Genomic DNA, 22,163 nt, shown 5'->3' with positions numbered 1-22,163 from the left:
TGGGGCCCCTATGCACTACCTGAATACAAATAATAAATAGAAAGAGCTAATAGTAAGAGGCACTATCTGCCTCTATATGACACTCTGTTGACAAGAGGGACCTGCTTCAGGGAGATATACTAAAAACCAGCTCAGGAAAATGCCACCTGATCTCAGACTTACCTAGAACACTCTGAGCAATTACCTACATCTCTCTCCCACTTTAAAGAAACAAATTATAAGAGCTATGTTCACAGCAAACCTATGTACCGTGCCATGACATCACTACTGCTACTGAGGCTTCAGAAAAGGGAATGTGGCCCTGATTCTGCTCTCAGTTACACAGGTATAGATCAGAGTAACTGCACTGATTTCAGTGTAGTTACATGAGTACAAGTGAGAACAGAACCATGCCTTATGTCTCTACAGTCTCTTCTATCCACAGCCCAATCCCACACCCACACCAACAAAGACAGTGGGAACAGGGGGATAAGACAAAGCAGGGGAAAGGAAGTAACTCCAATGCCACTGTCAGCATATTTTATAGCAATCTACAGCAGGAAGAGCTAATATTGCAGCATTACAGCTGGTTTTGAGAAATGTCATAATAAAAACCAGGTGCAAAAATTAATGTAAAATACGCAAACAGGGTTTACAGATTTTAAAGGACTTAGTAAGAGAGGTATATTGGATTGGATTTTTCAGCTTGTACTTGGAAAAAAATATTGTCCCTTGGGCTAAAGAAATCCCCTCCAGTAGCCAATAATGCATAATCCTGAAGATATAATGGGTTATGCAGACCCAACATTCTGGCCCACCAACTGTTTCCAAAGTTCATAAAAGGGCCAGTAGGTGGAAATGGCTCACCCACTTCTCGCATCACTCATGGAGTATACTTAACATTTTTCAGGGAGGCCAAATTGATTTTGTTCCAAACCTGTTTATGCCCTCGCTACAATTATTTTATGCACCCACAAACATTAGCCCAATTGGATCACTCAATTAGCTGAACATTCTGACATGTCTTTTTATAAACATGATGTTGGCTGTAAGCACTGGAGCATATAATGGATCGTTCCATTGTCACCGGTGGAGGAGGGAACAGTAAAAATATAATAATAATTAATACTTGGAGAATGCTTGATAAATTGCCAGTATCCAAGGGCCAGGGCCGGCTCTAGGTTTTTTGCCGCCCCAAGCAAAAACAAAACAAAAAACAAAAAAAAGATGGCCAGAGTGCCACCCCTGGAATTGTGCTGCCCCAAGCACGTGCTTGGTTTGCTGGTGCCTAGAGCTGGTCCTTCCAAGGGCAACAATCTGGATCTGATTTTCCTCTCACATTTGTGCAGTTCCATTTCTGATATAAACCAGTGCAAGAGCAGAATCGGGCCCATTGTACTTACAATGGTGAAAAATGACTTAGGAGTTTGTCCCATTTTGAAAAATGACTGAGGCCCAGATCCTTAAAGGAATTATCCTAATTCACACTGATCTTTGGAGATCTGAGCCTTAGGCACTCAGGGACAGATTTACAAAGGTATTTAGGTGCCTAAAGATGCAGATAGGTGCCTAATGGGATTTAGAAGAGCACCTAAGCAGGTTCAGTGCCTGATCCCCATTGATTTCAATCAGGCCTTCCGGAGCATAAGTCACACTGAAAGTCAATGGGACTTAGGCTCCTAAGTCATTTAAGTACATTTGAAAATGTAACCCTTTGTGTATCACTGTCCTCTGCAGGATTGATTCAGAACAGCTGAACTGTCTTTCATAGGCCCTAGTCAGCTACGAGAGAGTTCCCTTTAGTTTAATGGAAGGTGACTATCCTTTTGGAATAGGAGAAGCTTGGTTCTATCACCTCTGCAGCTGCACATTTCTGAGTGACCAGGGTGTACACTGCAGCAGAGTGGCAATTTAGGGGGCTGGGTATTTGTCGCAATATTGTAGGGTAGTCGTTTACAGCATGATGTGCAGAGATACAACAGACGTGCTTAATATAAGTGTGAAGGTGATTAACGTTGTTGGAGAGTTGTAAATAGCTTGTAGGACTCCCTTCTCAATTTTATACACAGTTCAGCAACGTGCATGGTCATCATTATATCCTAACAATGATTCTGCATACCACAAGAGCAAGAAAGCTATTGGACAGTGTGACACTAAGCACCCCTTTATTCAGATCCTGCACACGATTGCAATCATCTTTGTACAGAATATGCTTTGTGAGACATCATTTGAAAACTAATAACTCACTGATCAATAATATTGTTGTGTGATGTATGTATGTGGTAGGTATTAAGAGTTGTGTATATATGCTTGAATTATGACTAAAGTGTGTTTAAACAAGGCATGTCAGGGGGAGTTGGTAAACAAGTCTGCCTTAAACAAAGAATTGTGTTGATCCTCTGACCAGCCTGATCTTCAGGTGAAGATAATGAAGGTCCATTTTTACATATTAGTTAAACAAAGCTATTCAGCCAATAAGTGGGAGAAGAAAGAACATGGAACTTCCTTCACCACCAGACTCCATGTCGTCTTCCTCACAGCTTCAATAAATTTTATTTTGATTGAGGGGTAGCTCTCAGAAGAATTCATTTCAAAGGTTTGCCGGTCTATAAAGACAGGGGGTCTAAACCTCAAGTGATAAGCAATTGAATCAACTGATTGTATACAATATTACTGTATAATAACAGGGTATAGAGAGGTCTTTTCTGAAAGCTAATGACATGCCGGTGATTAATATCATTGTGAAATGTATGTATTAACACTATGAGGAAGTATGGATACTTAATGATATTATGTTTTAAAGTCTGTGGCCAAACAGGGAGAAAGATTCCAGTCATTTATCTGTCTCCTATGTAAATTAAGCATGCTGGAATTAAAACAATGGAAGCCCTATTTACATACAAGGTAGTGGGAAGCCCTCAGAAAGGGAAGAACAGCATGAGGTCATCCTGCCTCTTGAAACAAAGTCGTTGAACTGTGGAAGATATAAGCAAACACACGCCATCTTTGGGCATCCATCATTAAATGGACACAAGGCAATAGAACTCTTGCAAACTGAGAAAGATGGATCCACTAATCAAAGGGGGTGGGGGGGTCAGTGTCTCTGAGAACTGAATATAGGTGAGAAAACATCTTAAACAAAGCACTTTTATTTGCTAGATTAAGTTTTAGACATTTAGATGTGTTTTCATTTTTATTTGCTTGTAACCTTTTCTAACTTTATTCCTTTTACTTGGCATCACTTAATCTATGTCCTATTGTTTCATAAATTAGTTTTATTTTTACTATAAACCAACTCAGTGCTGAGTTTAATGGAACAGTGTATTTACCCCAGTTAAGTTAACAAGCAGGGATGTGCTTTTGTGTCTTAGAGGAACAAATTAACCATATTATTTCTCCGAACTGTCCAGGAGAGGGCTGGACATTGCAGAGGACATGGTTTGGGGGGAATTCAGGACTGGGAGTCTGTTAGTGTACTTTGCTAGTTGTAACTAAGGCTGGTGGAAGCCAGAGTGGGGCTGTGGGCCTGTAGGCAGGCTGCTGGGATCAGAACTACTGAACCAGAGCTGTTTAGCACACAGGATGTGACCTGCATGCCTGTTGGCTGGTTCTGAGCATCCCAGGCTGGGAGCTACTGCAGTAAAGCACTGTGAGGCATTCAGGTTTGCAGGGCAAGTGGTGACACAACCCCTTACTGGTCTGGACTGCCCCCAAGTTCTTGTCACAGACAGGCACTAATTTATCAGTTAAGACCTCCCACCAACTGAATGACATTAGAGAACATAACATGTCTTAGATCTATATGGGAGGAGAGAACTACTGCCAAGAAAGACTTTGTAATAAGAATCTGTTTTCAATTTGGAAACTAATTGTCTGTTTTCCATGGTGTGTGGTTCAATCATCCAGCTGAAATTCTTAGTCTATCGTGAGCCAATTCTGCAAATTCATGTTAGGTTTCATGTACTGAAAGAAGCAATACAAATGTCTAGTATTTATGATATCCCTATGTAGCCATAGTATAAAGGATCCCCCCCCCCCAGCTATTAAATTAACAGTGTGTATAAAAATTGTAAAGGCAGCTAGGTTTTCCATTTATGTTCATCTCTGCCAAAGAACCAGCTCCAGTACTCTGGGGTAGGACTAGGCTAATGTTTCAGGTCTAAATCTTGCCTTCCTATTGCCAATATCATGTCAGATACCATTATAATTTAAAATAAGCAGATAGTTTGATAGAATAAAAGACTTCATCCAGTATCCTTGAGAGGGGAATAGAAGACAAGGGCAGTTCTCTTACTGTCTCTTACTATCCACCGAGAACATTTAATGGAATGGCAAGGAGAATCATCTTAGGGAACGGACATGAGGAGCAATGGGTAGGACAATGGAAAGTAAGGCACAGGTAGGAACAGAAAATGATCCCTATTTCAGAGCAACCCAGGAAAATAAGAGAGAACTATGTAAAGCAAATCTAATTCTAAGCTAAGTCAACACAGTTCACCAAAAAGATGAGGTCTGATTTTGCACTGCATTGCATCTTGCGTAGTCATTTATACCAGTGCAAAGTGGGTGTGAAATGCTGCCTTTCTGATTTGTTAGCAATTTATAACCACTTTACAAGAGGTAAATCATAGAATCATAGGACTGGAAGGGACCTTGAGCGGTCATCTAGTCCAATCCCCTGCACTCATTGCAGGACTAAGTATTATCTGACCATCCCTGACAGATGTTTGTCTAACCTGCTCTTACAAATCTCCAATGATAGAGATTCCACAACCTCCATAGGCAATTTATTCCAGTGCTTAACCACCCTGATAGGAAGTTTTTCCTATTGTCCAACCTAAACTGCCCTTGCTGCAATTTAAGCCCATTGCTTCTTGTCCTATCCTCAGAGGTTAAAGAGAACAATTTTTCTCCCTCCTCCTTGTAACAACCTTTTAAGAACATAAGAACGGCCATACTGGGTCAGACCAAAGGTCCATCGAGCCCAGTATCCTGTCTTCTGACAGTGGCCAATGCCAGGTGCCCCAGATGGAATGAACCGAACAGGTACCATCAAGCGATCCATCCCCTGTCACCCATTCCCAGCTTCTGACAAACAGAGGCTAGCAACACCATCCCTGTCCATCCTGGCTATGGCCATTGATGGGCCTATCCTCCATGAATTTATCTAGTTCTTTTTTGAACCCTGTTATAGTTTTGGCCTTCACAGCATGTACTTGAAAACTGTTATCATGTCCCCCTTCAGTCTTCTCTTCTCCAGACTAAACAAATGCAATAGGACATGTTTTCTAGACCTTTAATCATTTTTGTTGCTCTTCTCTGGACTTTCTCCTATTTGTCCACGTGTTTCCTGAAATCTGGTGCCCAGAACTGGACACAGTACTCCAGTTGAGGCCATATCAGTGTGGAGTAGAGCAGAAGAATTACTTCTTGTGTCTTGCTTACAACACTCCTGCTAATATGTCCCAGAATGATGTTTGCTTTTTTTTGCAACAGTGTTACACTGTTGACTCATATTTAACTTTTGATCCACTATGACCCCCAGATCCCTTTCTGCGGTACTCCTTCCTAGGCAGTCATTTCCCATTTTGTATGTGTGCAATTGATTGTTCCTTCCTAATTGGAGTACTTTGCATTTGTCCTTTTTGAATTTCATCCCATTTACTTCAGACCATTTCTCCAGTTTGTCCAGTTCATTTTGAATTTTAATCCTACCCTCCAAAGCACTTGCAACCCCTCCCAGCTTGGTATCATCCGCAAACTTTATAAATGTACTCTCTATGCCATTATCTAAATCATTGATGAACTAAATCATAAATGATGTACAGAAGTTGCAAGGCAGCAGAGAGCCAACCATATGATATCTTCAATGAAAATTGGGCACACCCCTGACTATGAAAATCATCTCAAGGATAGACCTTCTAAATCTAAGCCAAACAATGGAAGAATAAAATATATTCAGGGGATTTTTTTTAATAGTCTTCCTTTCTACCATACTCAACAGTTAATATATCCTATCCCTGGAAGACTAGTGAATATTGTTGAATCTTCTTCTTTAAGTCTCTCTTAACAAAGGGACCACAACCAGCTAATAGGACTGCTCAGCTGTAATCAAGTAAAGAGGTTCAGCATCACAAATGAACTATTTATATGCATTTGTCTTTTTAAGCAAATAACAGATTTCTGGGGTTTGAGGATGTGGACATTTTATGATTAACTATGTTTACCATAAATATTGGTATATTATCTGTAAATTGAAAGTGTAATTGACCTACACATAAGCCATATATGCTTGTGTACATGCATGTAATCCTGTTCTGGGAGTACACTGCTACATAAGAGAACAGGAGAAAGGCACCGCAGCACCTGATGATGCCAGCACTGCCTAAGTCCAGGACACAGGCAAGAATTGTAGGCAAATCAACTAGTCCTTCAGGTCCATCCTTTCCTCAGGTGGAAAAAGAGGATTTGTCATTCCAGAGAGATGCCAGTCCATCTGAACTACCATATTTACACTAATCCCTCAGGTTGGGGAAGAGAAGGTCTTTTACATATCCTTATATAAGTGACTCTCTGAAAAATTCCTTTACATTTAGGCCAAATATCCTATTCCTGTTTATATACAAGTATATGTGGTATGTAGCACAGCTTTCAGCTAATCAGAAAGCCAGCACTAGACCCTTTAAGATCCATGCTGGAAATATTATAGGGGTTCTGGGTGCCCCTGCATCCACTACACACCACTGAGGTAGTAGGTCTTCACAACAGTCCCACCTAGGACATTGTTGTAGGTAAGCAAAGGGAAGGGCCACAGGATCCACAGTCACACAACCCCAATGGCCGTAACACCACACACAAATGGTGCAGAGGGATTCTTTGCCACAAGGGTTAACGGGGTCCCTACTGAGGCCTCAGACCCTGAGTCAAGGTTGGCTTTCTATTGTGACCACCCCACTCAAAGCCCCTGTGCACTTTATAGTCTTATTTATGTCATTTTAGAGTTTTTTGTTATTAGCATTAGTATTTATTTTACTGTTTATCTAATTTTATTGCTATAATTAATATTTAAAACATGTTGCTATATTAGACTATTTCTTTTCTATGAAATTATGTTATATGTATTAATGTCCAATTTCAATAAACATACTTATCAAAATAATCCTATATAGGTGTATCCCAGTTGTGGTCACACATTCGAGGGTTTACAGGAAAGTCAGCATACAAACTGTACAAAAGCACATTTAATTTCTTCACATCTCTTTTGACTTTAACATAGAATCTCTATATGGCACATCCAGAACCATGCTGTCATTTCAGGAATTACTTTCTGGAATGACCATATAGTATAGCTTGGGCATGTTGTCATCCCCATTGATAAATATTGGCGTAAGTAGCCGAATACCATACAAACCACGCTCCATGATTGTCAGCTAGCTCTTGTTCAGAGGAACGTTAATCTTCCTAGGTATATTTCTGTCTTCTTTATAGGCCTGATCCAAACCCTAATGAAGCCAATGGAAAGATTCCCATTGACTTTAGTGGACTTTTGGATCAGGCCCTGTATGTGTGAAATGAGACACCTCCTCTCCTTCAAAACATTCCTCAAAAACACCTATTTTTATAAAGCCTTAGAGTCAATCATTCTCTGTCAGCTTATCTTCTGCATTTGCACCTCACATTTACCATAAGAATCTGCAAGTTTCTCATCACATGTCCACCTGGGGAAACAGGAATGGATGTTGTCATTTTAATGAGGAGAGGACAAGAAAGAAAGACTAAAGGAGAAGGAGGTAAAACCCTACCTGTGTTCAGCAGAGTGTGTGTGGTCTATTCTGATGGGGTTATGTCATGTTCTCTGAGGAAACCTGACTGTTGCAATACCTGCCTGTTTCTGAATATTAACCAAACCTGACTCTAAAATGCATATATGTAGAAAATATTTTATTTTGATTTTTTTCATTGCAGAAATGCCAAGAAGGATTTTATCAAACTGCTTCAGGAGATTGTTCCCACTGTAACTGTAATGGTAATGCAAACAAGTGCCTTGATGGATCTGGAATCTGTGTGGTAAGTCATGTGTGCCATCCTCACCCTCTCTGCTGGTCCCCCATTTCATGGATGCCTTCCATTTCACCATAAACATGAATTATATTTTGATTGACAAGATAAAACCTTAGCAGAGTCTCCTCTCTTGATCTTGGATAAGTCACCATCTGGATGAAAGCTACTGCAGGTTGTGGTGTTGGTAAATCAAAAGCTGAGACTCTTATATCACCAATAGTGCTGGATCCCAATACACCAGCATAGTGTTATACTGCATTACCAGAGGTGCTTTCTTCTGAATTACATTTAAAAGGTCATGATCACTTGTCATCATTAAAGATCTCTGGGTGCTAGGATCGTTAACCATAGTGTCGTGACCAAATTTCAATGAAGGTACTTACATTCTGCCAACCCAAATTATCTCTGTAGTTTCCAAACACAAAATATTCTGAACTTCCTGCCCTAAACTGATGTGAAGCATTTGGGTGAGCCACTAAAGAGTTGTTACATTTCATCTCAAAGATTAAGTGATTCCTAGAGAGAGAATTTTAATCAGTTTATCAACACAGAAAGGGCTTTGGGATCCATTTTGAGAAAAGCATATCAACGTAAGCTCATTTTAACTCTCCCTTTCACTGTACTGTGTTGTATATCATACAAACAGCTTATGGTTGTATGTGATCTCCGAGTGTGTATGTACATGTGTTATCTATAGCTGCTGTACCTAACAATTCACAGCAGCTAGCTTCCTGCTGCTGACTAACGATGATAGGAGCTTGAAATAATACATTGAGGAAAGAACGTGCTTGAATTCCAGTGTAACATTGTAACCTGCCATATGCTCTGTCTCACTCATTATCGGCTTATATGGAATACTGGGGTTAGTATTAGTAGTGTATCACTTTAGGAACAAAAGCCAAAGCAGCAAAACCACCATCATTTAACAGACAATCAAAGCAGTAAATATTATAGGAAGTTAAAGCCAAATACCAACAGAACAGGGGAAGACTTTATATCGTACTGTATTAAAACAATATAGCAAACATCTACTAGTTAGTGTAGGGGCTTGTAAGTCAGGATTTCTGGGTTTTATTCCTGGCTCTGCCACTGACTTACTCTGCTACTTTTGGCAATTCACTTAACCCCTCTGTGCCTCGATGTATCTCTCTGTAAAATGGGGAAATAATACCAACTTACTTCGCTGGGGTGTTGTGAGTCTTAATTTATATTTGGAAAGTGCTTTGAGATCCACCACTAAAAGATGCTACTGTATATAAATGCAGCTTTTATCGAGTTGGCAGGTTTTACAGTTATATACTGTGGCATTCAAGAGGACATGTTTCTTACCATTAATAAGCTAGTGGGAAGAGGATCTTTACAGCATGTTCCGTACCTAGGTAGGATAACTTATTCTGTCTTTGGCCTCAGTTGTATGTTCAGGATTGGAATTACTCACCAGCCCTGTTTCTATTAACATTGATGGTTTTAGTATTTTAATATAGATTAAATGAAAAATATCCTTGATACTGCCAGATATATGTATACATAGGTACTCACACCCTCCATGCACGGGACTTTTAAACACTGGGATTTGGAGAGGAATATGAGTAAATAATCAAATAGCAAACAATACAAAAGCCTTGAGGCATTAAATGGCTTTATTGTTTGCTGTTGTTTGTGAAAAGCATGGCAGATGCAAAGGGTAGAAAAGAAACAGATAAAGTGGTTGACATGCTGCAGAGTAATCTGGGAACATGTCTGTGGCCCACATGTGTTATTCAACCAATGGGACAACTAGACTCACTGAACTGAGCAGCTGCTAGAGAAAAATACTAGGCGCCAACATCTGAAGGATTTCACAAGTCTTTCAGTACAGCTCAGCCAGCAGACCTTGGGGGAAGGAGGAGAATGGGAAAGGGAGGAGAACACGGAGAAGGACAAGAGATGGCCTGAGGGGCTGTTGGGATATTGACACTTGTGAAGCTGTGGTGGTTTGAAGGGGAGCGTTAGGGGAGGCTGGTAGACTTAGAGGAGTGGGAAAAGAAAAAGGAAGGGAGGGAAGAGAGTGATGGGGTCGAGGAGTAGAAGAGCAGTGAGAGTGTTTCAAGAAGAAGGAGAGAATGAATGGATTTTGGGTCAGAGAGGAAGAGACAGTGAGGGGAAAAAACAGAGGAAGTTAATGGGAGCAAGGAAACTTGGAGATGAAGAGCCAGGTCCAATGCCCATTAAATAATGGACAAGGCCCTAACAGCACCTGCTAATGACAGCTGCTGTCAAACCTGGAGCAACACAGGAGGGAATATGGCCAAAGATTATTCAGGAAGAGGGAATTTATACCACTGGGATCCTCATAGCGGCGAGGCCTAATGGTATTGTGGGTGCAGGTTTTTGTTCCTCACAAGTTGGTAGGCAAATTACTCCACTGCTACTAAGTAGCAAGCATCACACCTGGTAGTAACAGTTTGAAGAATCAGGGTCCTCTGCATCCAAATAGCTTAGTGTAAAAACTGTCTGAAAGGAGCTGATAGAGGAAGAGATTCTGTGAATACCTCTGGGCCTTTATTATTGTTCTTGTTCACCCATTTATAACCAGGTAAGGGAGCCACTGCTCCAGCTAGGTTCCTGCTTCAAAGAAGTGATAGTAGGAGGGTGTTTTAGGTTTTATTAATTATGGATTCTAAGTACACAGTACAATCACAATGAGTCACTGATGTGACTACGTTTACCCAGATGAATGTCTGAAATGTAACTAAAATCCAGCAAAGTAGCAAAAAGTTTTTAAATTTGTCAAGTCAACTCCCAAAAAAGAATTCTTCAAATAATTGTAAAAATGTAGAAAAGTACAAAGTTTGGAAGTTTTGTGCTTCAAATGGTGAAAGACAACCTGGAAATGATGATGTCATGTAGCTACAAGTGTTACTATATCATCACAGAACACAATTTGTCTTTTAGTGGAGATAATAACTAATGTACAAAAACTGAATAAATGGTCTGGGCTATTGTGAAAACGAAAAAAAAAAACAAAGCTGCACAGAAAAGGATGAATTATAAGGACCATGTTCAATAAAAATGCTTTAAGAGTCCCATACCATGCAAATCTCAAAAATCAATTTGTTGATAGTGGCCTCCAGTGCATAGAAACCAAATGGAATTTGTATTGACTTCAGCTCTGAATTTGAAATCAATTAAAATTAAAACCTTATTAATGATGCCCCAAAGTGCAGTGTTAATATTTTTAATTTCTACAAACATGATAATGTTATTTTAAGGTTCTATTTTTAAATCTCCTTCAACCTTATTTATAAAGTATAAATCAATCCTGTGGTGTTTCTAAAAGCGAACTGGATGTACACAGTCAATAAATCAGCAAACTCATTAGGTATCCAAGAACAAGGAATAATTGCTTATAGAACATTGCTTTTATATAGGTTAGTGTAAAATTGGTGCATAGATCAATCATTTGATCCTTTAATTAAAACTGGACAGTTGCTCAATCTATTTCTAATATAGAAACACACCCAATTAGAAGAAAAGAAAGCAGTCAGCATAGTCTAAACTGCATTTATGATATATGACAGTATAGATATCACAATAATGCTTCATCTCAAAAAAGTCATTTGTCAGCTGTGTCACACGCATTGATAATGCGTCTGCACAAGACCAGAGAGAGACACCCATTCTCAGTGTTGATTTTAGGATATTGCCCTCAACAAATGTCAAAGGCTTCTTGTTTGTGACCTCCTTGGTTCTGACTGAGAGAGGAGACCAGTTTACAGCAGTGCTTTGTACCTTTGTTTTGGTTTACATGTACATATCAGTTGCTACATGTATGAATTTACAGTAGCTGATAATGGCGGGACAGGGTGCAGCTGCAGACAGAGTGAAACTTATTTCACCAGAATAAAGCTCAAGCAATTGGGCTTTATTGCAGATTAAATTGCATGGGATTTGGGGGAGTAAATCTCTCCTTCACCAGCACCCTTTAACCTGGAGCTGACCTAGTCATAAGAAACTCCTCCATTGTAAACTGAGACTGGAATTTGCAAAAGCAGATAGTAAAATGAAAGAATCCTATCCATTCCTCAAATTCCTTTATATTTGATCATGAATTTATGATGGTTATGGAAGGTCATCTGCTCTGAAATTTTCTAAGTAGCAAATATATCAGAAACAGTCAAGCTGCAGCTTGTCAGAAGCAATTTGCTCTTGGTTTAGTATGTGAGTGGACTTTGGGAGGAGACTCATAGCTCCTGCTCAACAAACCAGGCTTCTCCCACAACACTGAAACACAGTAGTGCAACACTGGAGAGAGGAGGCCAGCCAGTGCTGCCTGTAGAGCAGTTTGACAATGACTTCAGCAGAGTAGAGCAGCGGTGGGAGAATTAAGAAGTGGCAAGGAGGGCTGTGTGGAGAAAAGGTATTTTTGAAGTGAGTTGCCAGTGACCTTTCTGAGGATATATTTAGTAATGGAAAGTAAACATTAGTCTAGGGTTAGCTCCTTACACAGAGATCATATTAGGCTACGTGGTGCAAAAAGAGCAGAGTCTGGAGATAAAGCTTTGTAGGGGTGTTGATTTGTTGCTAGAAATATTATGCTTTGGTTTTTTCTAGGTGCTGTACATTTGATCCACATGCATTTGAGGTGTCTGGTGATTAGGGCAGAAAGCATTTGGAGGAACTAGAAAAACAAAATGATCACGGGATGGGAAGCTAGAGTTACTAAGATCCATTCGTCCCTCTTATGGATTCTTTAACAATAGAGCATGTTGTCGTTTGGATGATTTGTATGTTTAAGTGTTTGGGTTTACAGCTGACTGGAAAGGTTGGAAGAGATTTGGCAGCTCTGCCTTTGAGGATAATATGTTCCACATGATAGCCAAGGCAGATCTGGAGAGTAGCCAATAGTTCTCCATCCATCCATCAAGTAATAAAGGAAAGCAACAGGGAATTGGCACAGTTCTGCAGCTTAATAGATACTTCTGGTTTAAAGAATAACCTTGCATCTTACAACTGATCTTTTTCCTTCTGCACAGATGGATTTCATCTGTCCAACAATGAGGGAGACAAAGGTAATACATATCTATGAGAGGGCTTGGTGGACTGCCTTTGGCTCTTTTGATTGCAGGAATAGACCAGTCAGACATGGTCCTTCATCTGATATGGGATGAAGGATCATCACACACTCAGATCTTTGTGTGTGTCACTTCCCCCCCCCCCCCTTATACAGAGGCACAGGAGTGCAGTTCTCAAACATGCAGCCTGTAGAGAGTCTGCTCTTCACAGTGAAGGAGCAATAGCATATCTGTGGCTGGCCACAGCAATGCTTTCTGTTAATGAAGTCTCACAATTTTTAAGCCACTCTCATGACACTTTGGGCCTGACCCCTGGTTTTTGAATGCTTGGGGCTGGCAATATTCCCTATCTTCATTGCAGGTGGACACAAACACATCAAAATCTTGGGGAAGTTTGGATCTGGATCCAAACATTGTAGCTCAAGCCCATCTCTATAGTTGAATCAATAAATCTAAAGAATATACAGAAATTCATAGCCCTTTCCTCACTGCAGCCATATTATTTATTTGTTCACATGCCATTTATGTGTGTTCATAATTGCTACCAGCGTGTCTCTTAGCAAGCAAAATGATTCCTATTACACTCTGTTGAAAATGTTCTTTTAAATTGAGACATCATTATCTGAATTCCTAGTGGCTTGATGCAACTTTCAAATGTTATTGATAACATACTCTTGATCCTACAGAAATCAGGGGATTTTCTAACATAGGAAAATACACTCAGGCCACTTTGTTGTTGATGAAATGGTGCATGAATGATTACATACTGTTGAGGATGTCTTCATTTAGAAGCCTTTGGAACCATGGCTTCTGTTATATTTTTCCCCATAATCTTTAAGGGACACTGCTGGGTTGACTTTGGTTTTGTAAAAGCAAAAGATTGTATTAACTTGGCAAAATGCAAAACATTTGGCTTAGAATTTTAACTTACAGTATTTAAAAAAAAATTAACACCAGTGTTTTAAAAAACTTAATTGCAGTGCATTTACCTGTGTAACTTTTCAGCCTTTGTATTCCATGAACTGCACCTGTAAGCTTCTAAGGTCTCTGTCTGCAGAGACAGGCAGCAATTTTGCGTTTAATTCAGTGCACACTGTCTAGAAGAGTCTCATGGAAAATTTACTTTTCTCTTTCTGGTTTTGCATTTATTTTCTTAATCAAAACTGAAAGCCATCTGTTTGCTCCTTCTGTATGAAAAAAAATTAAACACCAATATCAATAGACATGTTTCAACAGTTTTTTTAAAACTTCATTTGAAAGAGAAGTTGGGATTGAAGAGGTTGTAACCAAATACCCCACTGGAGAATTTGTGACCCAACCAGTGCTGGGATACAGCTCTGTATGCATGCAAAGATTGGTGTGCTTATGCACTGGGACCAGGAGTGCTCTTCTCCTCTATGCTTAAAGTGCATTACTACTGTGAAAAGTGACTTCATAGAAGTGCCATCATGGAGCTACACGTTTATTGGCCCTCACAGTTATTTCTCTGTCTGATGTGCTCAGTTTAAAAGAGAGAAGATGTATTTTCTAACTGTAAACGTGGCTTGAACTGTGAGAGTCAGTTATGATCGCCAGTTTCACCTTTCCCTTCAATGGTTTCACAGATCTAACTTAGTCAACAATTCTGCAGAAGATGTACAGGATCTGCATTGACTCTGCGGTGCTATAGAAGCCAAAGACTGTCTTTTTTGCCACTAAAGTAAAAAATATGACCCTGAATACACAAAAGGTTCAGATCTGTTGAACAAGGTCATGCCATTTTTACATAGTCACTTTTCAGAGTAGAGCCACACTTCAGATGTCCCAAGCACTCAACTGATGGGTTTATTAGGGGAGAGAGTGTGCTAACAATCTCCCTTGCGGTAGAAGAGGAACACTGCAGATATGAATATTAACACTGAGTCCCCTGCTTTCTTTCTGGGCTCATCACTGTAGCATCTGAGCACCTGGAAAACATCAATGAATTTATCCTCACACTATCCATATGATGTATGGACAATTCAGGCAGAAGGAGGTTAAGTGTCTTGCTGAGAGTAAAACAGGAAGTCTATGGCAAAGCCAAGAATTGAATTTAGACCTGATTCCTAGTCTGGTGCCTTAACCACAAGGCCATTCTTCCTCTTTGATTGGAGAATAGACTTTGATTTCCCACTCTCTCATCCCTCTCCTCTAGTCAATCAAAAACACTTCTTCAGTGAATATTGCCAAATTCCACTACTTCTTTAAATTGCACTAGCCTTAAGATCTTCCACTTGCACCCCATATTTCAGCTGTTTCCTCATTTCCTCTTATACCCATTCCTGCTTCCTCTAGTATGACTAAGCTTTTCTCCTCCCCTCCACGCCATCCCTTATGCTTACAACAACCTTCCATTTAATGTACACCAAGCTCTCTCCTACTCTTCTCTCCAAACACCATTTGTGAAAAGCCTTCCTGTAAAATTATTCCGAGTATTCCACTCTATAACGCTAAATGCACTGCACTGCACTTGTTGGTGTATACATATATATATATATATATAAGATCTTCAGGAAAAGTGGTGGTGGTAGGATTTGGGGGGGAAGGGGTTCTGTTAGTTTGTTATTCATTTTGGTGGGGTTGTTTGTTTTTTGCTTACCATATTTTAACTGTTGTAAAACTCCATGGTGGAATTATAGCTCTGCACAAATAAATAATGATAATTTCCGCACACTGGAATAGTTGGGCTACATATCACTAACTGTGGCTAAAACGTGTGCAGCAACTAACTCAGACCATCTCCCAGGATTCACCCAGAATCTACAATTATCTGGACTGCTCTTATCAGAACCTGCATCTGCCTGAAGAACAAAGGAAGGAAGACTTAATGGTCAGCCAAATATGCAGTATATTTGTAACTTTCACACAAGTGGCTGGCCTCTCTCTAATGTATAAACAGTAGCTGTCAGAGGAGGCTGGTGACATCTGGATGTGGGTAAATGAAAATGACCTATCAGTGTCCTCATAATCAGTTTATGGCAACAAGTAAAGGTTCATTGTACTGTATCTGACACAAAGCATGGCTGAGAATGGCTGAGATGCTGGTACTATTTTTTTGTATTAGACATTTTCTGTCCTTTCATTCCTCTTTTCACAGTCTCCTGGACAAAGAGTGCGGTAAGGTATGAGTTCAAGATGACCTTTCAAATCTACTGCATTGGGTGGGTTCAAAATTAGATAGAATAAGCTCATCCACCCTGAATTTGGTGCTTGTGAAAAGCCAGTGTTGATTGCTCAGGCTAAATCCAAACATACTGCTTGGCAGGCACTGCACAAGCTTCCTCTTGCAGCTCTGCTAATGCACCTGAAACCTGACCTGCAACTTCCCTGTTATCCCAGAGATTGCCAGTCACTAACTGCACAGTTATTTTGTGATGTGATTGAATATCTACTGGAGAATATGCTGAGGAGCCAAGATAATTTCTTTTAACACATGTGCCAACTTTGAACATTGTTCTCTAGAGGAACAAAGCTATTACACTAACCCAATACACAAAGTAGTTTTTTCCATACAGTATATGTCATGGAGTTGATTCTTCACTGCCTTGCACTTTGTATTGTCATTTACATCTGAATGAAATCAGTGCAAAGTGGATGTAAAACACTACCAATGGTGTACATAGAAATCTGATCTGGGAGCATTTAACACCCATATCACAAAAATCACTAGGTACAAGGCAGTGGAGAATTGCACCCATCTTCTTTGGGGTATCCCTTTTAAAATAACTCAACTGTAGAGCATGTTTCTCTGGAAAAAAAACACTCTGATGATAACTTCCGGGTACCACCCCGAAGTGGAAATGGTATCTTGTGGTTAAAGCATAAGATGCAGAGCCTGGATTCATTAATTCTGTTGTTGTCTCTATGGCATTCACTACCTTGCAATATGGTCATAGGAAATTCACGTAACCTTTCTGTGCCTCAGTTTGCCCATCTGTAAAATTAGTAATATAATAATACTTACCCTGCCTCACAGGGGTGTGGCAGGGCTGGATTAAAATTGTTGTAGAGTGCTTTGAGATCTTTTGATAAAAGTATTATACAAGTGCATAGTATTCTAATCATAATAAAATATTTTGGGGTAAATCCTCAGCTACTGTAAATTATATTGATTTCAGTTGATCCATGATAACTTGCACTGGCTGAGGTATAGTGTATAATGTATTGTGCAGGGTGAGATTACTTCCTATAAGTGTTGCACAATGGAGATGAAATCATTTCTTGAGAAGATGAGTGAGTTTTTGCTCCATTATTTTGTATTCCATAGAAATGCCACCAGAAAAATAATCTTGAAATTCATGAACTATTTTTTTCATATCTTAGAAAGAAAGAATATGGCAGTCTCCTAATTACCGCCTCCTCTGTTCTGAGCATCTTTAAAGGGCAATGTGTAGGGATCAATCCGAATATGTAAATAACTGTTAACATTCAGGCATATTTCATTTCAGGGGAAAAATCAAAAGCACCAGCCTATTAATTACCGATAACCTGCAATTTTCCCTGATACTCACTTTCAGTCATCAAGTCCAAAGAATAACCCCTTTCTCTCTCAACAAGCAGGCATCTGTACTGGAATCTATTGGTAATTATATATTACACTATATATACACCAGTGGGCAAATTTTACTTTGTTTTGGTGCCAGGCAAGTTCAGCATTCCTTCTAGTGCCTTCAGCTTAGACAGACCTGTCTGCTACCTGTGAATTCTAGCAACTCTCTGATGATATATAATGCAGAGTTTGTGCTCAGGGAGCCTGCACATGTGAATGCTGTAGTGATAGCTTTATCCTGTATGCCACTTTGTCAGCACTCCCAGGCAGACCAGTGAATTGTTCTAAATGTTTTCATTTGTAATACGCTGCCACTTACAAACACTTTTCATTTAATCCCTCAATACCTTGAAGGGTTCAGGCCTGGCACCAGTCCTTGTTCTGCTTGGCAGAGTACTTGCCAAAGTCATCTACTAGGCCTGAATTAAGTAGCACCTTCCTTTAACATTTGTCACTCTTCTTTATTGAAGGACTGCCAGAGAAACACCACTGGAAAGCACTGTGAAAAATGTCTGGATGGTTACGTTGGGGACATCGTCAGAGGAGTGCCCACATTCTGCCAGCCCTGCCCTTGCCCATTGCCATTAGTTGCCAAGTATGTAAAACACTTTGTTTTATTTTATTTGTGCTGATCCTTATACTTTCTGTTCTGCATTCATCTTTCAGAGCCAGGCACAATAAACCTTATTAGACTGGGGGTCAGAGAAAGACTGATGCACCTTCAAGCATAGAAAACCAAGAACATTTTCACTTGTTTACTCTTATCACCAAATGAAAAGGTGAAAAAAAGGAAAATAACATTTAGAGTCATAGAGTTTAAGGCCAGAAGGGACCACTCAATCATCTTGTCTGACCTCCTGTATATCACAGGCCACCAACATTAAACCCAGCAACTGGAATTTTATTTAAAAGGTGTGAATATTTTTTTCAGTCTCTCCCATTGATTGCTGTATACACAAATGGGAGAAAATATTTGAACAACTTTGGGCTCTTTCTCTTTTAAATGAGAAGGGTTGTCAGCAGTGTGCTGCCTTTAATAAGCTCAAAGCCAAAGCCATACCTCTTTATATGTAAAATTCCCCATGACATCTGGAAAGCAGAAACTGATCGGGGAAAACCCTAGCACAGTGGTGCCCAAACTGTGGGGCATGCCAAAGAACATTTGGGGGGATGCACGGCAGGGCATGGGCCAACCCCCATGGGAGTTGGGGAGGGAGCACCACCCAGCCCAGCTCCGCCCCCAGATGCAGCTCGGCTCCACCTCCAGCCCAGCTCCAGCTCCAGCCCCAGCTCCACTCCACCCCCTGCTCTTCCCGCAGCCCAGCTCTGCTCTCATTCCCTCTCCGCCCCCAGGCCAGCTCCGCCTCTAGCCCCAGCTCCTTCCCCATCCCCTCTGCCTTCAACTCTAGCTCCTCTGCTGAGCCACCTGAACAGTAATGCAGGAGGGGGCGCAGATTCCATTACTGGTAAGCGGAGGGGGACATGACAGGAAAAGTGTGGGCACCACTGCCCTAACATAACACAGACCCAAGCAAATGGTAGCTTGGCCTGGTTAATGCAAGCACAGCATCTGTTATTTAAATTAATGCATCCAACTTCAGTAGTGGTGCAAGAGGCAGACAGTAACTGTAATTTCAACTAATGCATAGCCTGCTTTTGGATATGAATTTCTGAAGCCTGACAGAAAATACAGGTCCAGGCCAATAAGAGGACATTTATAGCAGTCCTTATTCCATGTGGTTTCAGAGATACCAATTATCGAGAAGATGTGGCTTTCTATTAGAGAGCTTTAATAGCACATCAATGTCATAGCAGAAGAAATCAGCATTCCATTACTTATCACTGTATTCCATCTGAATGGATATCTATGCATATCCCATTATACTGACAGGATGATGTACCTCTAAATATTTCACTGTAGGTCGAAGACCTTTTTAGTGAGCCAGCTACTTTCTCTTTGTTTCCCATTCCACTTTCAACCAGAAGGTTTTAGTCCTTTCCTACACTGAATTTCTTTCCCTTTATTTCATGGTACGTCTTACAGTTGCTATAGGACTGCTCTTTAGCACAGCCTCAAAGTGAGAAATTTGCATTTTGTTCAGCTGCTCAGAGGCACAGGCTCAAAATCACAGCTGGGCCAAAGCTCACAGTCCCACAAAACACTTCGTGCCTTTCATAAGAGCTATATGCACATGAGGACTGCAAGATGAAGAATAGCTATGACTAAAAAATTACATCCCTGATTGGATTAGAGAGAATGCCCACGAGAGTGAGGAGAAAGGATGTCCAATTTTTCTTCACAATTGTCTGAGCACCTGCATTTTACTATATTTATGCAAGGCCAGCCAGGTGAATGAGTTCACATATGTATTATTTATTCATGTTTCAGTAACTGAGACAATAGCAAGAACACATAAGTAGAAACAGAACGGTCTAACAGCTCCTTTGTTCAATAAATGAAATTTAATTTTTTTCATATGGCTGTTTGCCACACAACAGCCATTTCAGCTTGCCAGCAACGTTTCTTTAAACAACATCCAGATTTTTGGAGGACATGATAGCATCCTTATCCTTTTGCATATGTTTTGTCTGTGGCACCATAAAATAGAGATGCATTAAAGTTGTGCTGGGAGAACATGGAAATATAAGGCTGACCCCCAGCTGAAGTAAATCAGTGTAACTCCATCGGCTTCACTGAAGCTACACTGATTTATACTAGCTGAAGATCTGGCCCAATCTCCCCCAGCTGCCCTTCTTTACTCGGGAGTCCCTTATTTCAAACTTAAATTTATCTCCATTCCATACAAATTTGGTGCTTTACTTTCATTGCTGTAAATTATATTTACCTCAGAAATACAGAAACATGAAACAGACGTTATCAGAAACATTATTTATGCTAAGGGGATGAATCTTGGCATTTAAGGGCTTGTTTACAAGGCGAGTTACTGAACAGCAAGTGAATTTACAGTGCACCAGCTTATCATGGAATAACACCCACATAGACATTGCTGAAGTGCAGTGATAGTCCCAGAATGCAGCTTGGCATATTACACTTTCAAGCAGCAGAACGCTAAACCCTACTCCAGGATGTTCACTGCACTGTAGCAGGATCCACATAGCAAGTTACTACATGGCAAGCTAGAGTAGATTCACATCTTGACTTGGTGAGCAGTAACTCATTGTGTAGACAAGCCCTATGCTTCTGCCTGAGTAACTGTCTTGTGTCTTTCAATTGGGCTCTTTGGGTGAAACTCTGTCCCTATTAAAATCAATGACAAAACTCCTGTTGACTTCAATGGAGCCAGGATTTCATCCCTGGGCTGTAAGTATCCTCCCATTTTGGTGCAGTCTTGCTACTAAAGTTTATGAACCTCAGAATTACTAATAGCTGTAAGAAGTGGTCCTGCTTCCACTGAACTCAATGGGAGTGTTAGCTCTGACTTCAGTGGGAGCAGGAGCAAGCCCATGTATTATAATAATCTGTTTTTGCTTTTACCTGTGACACTATTTCCACATCATATATGACAAGGACTTACTAATAAATAATACCAAATTAAATCTGAAGTTTTTAAGTGCACCATAATCCCTAAATCTACTTCAAACCTAAGCTACAAAACTAAAAAGTTGTTTTTCTTAGTCTGAGTGATTACAGTGTTACAGAAGTATTTAAATTGCTCTGAAACTTTACTCTCAGAATTGTTATGTTTATACCCTATGATCTTGACAGTTATTAGTAGGGCTGGCCACTAAACAAGAATTCTCTTTCACAAAATGAAGTTTCACCAGTTATTTTCAATCCAATTTTGAATGAAATGGAGACCTTTCAAAAATTAAAAAAAAGAGAGAGAGAGACCCACCTCAGAAGAATAACCAATAGTCCAGTGATTAGGAAGCTCACCTGAACTGTGGAAAACCCATGTTCAAGTCCTTTCTCCACATCAGGCAAAGTAGGGACTTGAACCTCCCGGATGGGGACCCTCACCACCAGGCTATTTGGGTCTTTCTCTGAAACTCCATCTTGGACCCAAGAAACTTTTTTCCATTGAAACCAATATGTTCCCATGAAATGTTTTTTTTGTTTCAACAAATTGACATTTTCCGATGAAAAAGCCTTTAATCAAAAAATTCCGGTTGAGCTCTAATTATTAGTGATTCTATATTTGCACTCAAATAAGCCATATACTTACTAAATAAGCAATGACTATACTGTTAGAAAAGGAATCTCTGCCAGTTTTATATCAAAATGTCTATTTAAATGCTTTCTGTATGTACTGGAATGTTATATCTAACATTTGGCTCCTGTTACTTTTTATTGTGTAGGGGCTAATTGGCCTTTGTTCCCCTTTATACTAGCATATTACATTTTTCCTAATTGGCTGCACACCTTCCTTTCAGCTGCAGCTTTATTGTTCATTGTCCCATTAGCTTTTCCAAAAGGATTATATCTGAGCCTAAATTACCTTTTTTAGGGAGTGAAGAACAATCACATCTAGTTTAAAGAC

General features: G+C 40.0%; 1 protein-coding gene across 1 annotated transcript in view; it reads left to right on the top strand.

The window, feature by feature from the left end:
• The window catches only part of LAMA4 (laminin subunit alpha 4), a 126,567-nt gene that overhangs the window by 22,471 nt on the left and 81,933 nt on the right, over window positions 1-22,163 (top strand). Inside the window, exons 2-3 of the mRNA XM_065400888.1 lie at window positions 7,945-8,046; window positions 18,132-18,256. Of these exons, the coding sequence (XP_065256960.1) occupies window positions 7,945-8,046; window positions 18,132-18,256 (227 nt within the window). The remainder of the gene's footprint in view (window positions 1-7,944; window positions 8,047-18,131; window positions 18,257-22,163) is intronic.

Source organism: Emys orbicularis, chromosome 3 (assembly GCF_028017835.1).
Source record: "Emys orbicularis isolate rEmyOrb1 chromosome 3, rEmyOrb1.hap1, whole genome shotgun sequence".
Taxonomy (NCBI): domain Eukaryota; kingdom Metazoa; phylum Chordata; order Testudines; family Emydidae; genus Emys; species Emys orbicularis.
The sequence above is the reverse complement of the archived record's forward strand: the minus strand, read 5'-3'. Positions and strand labels throughout refer to the sequence as shown.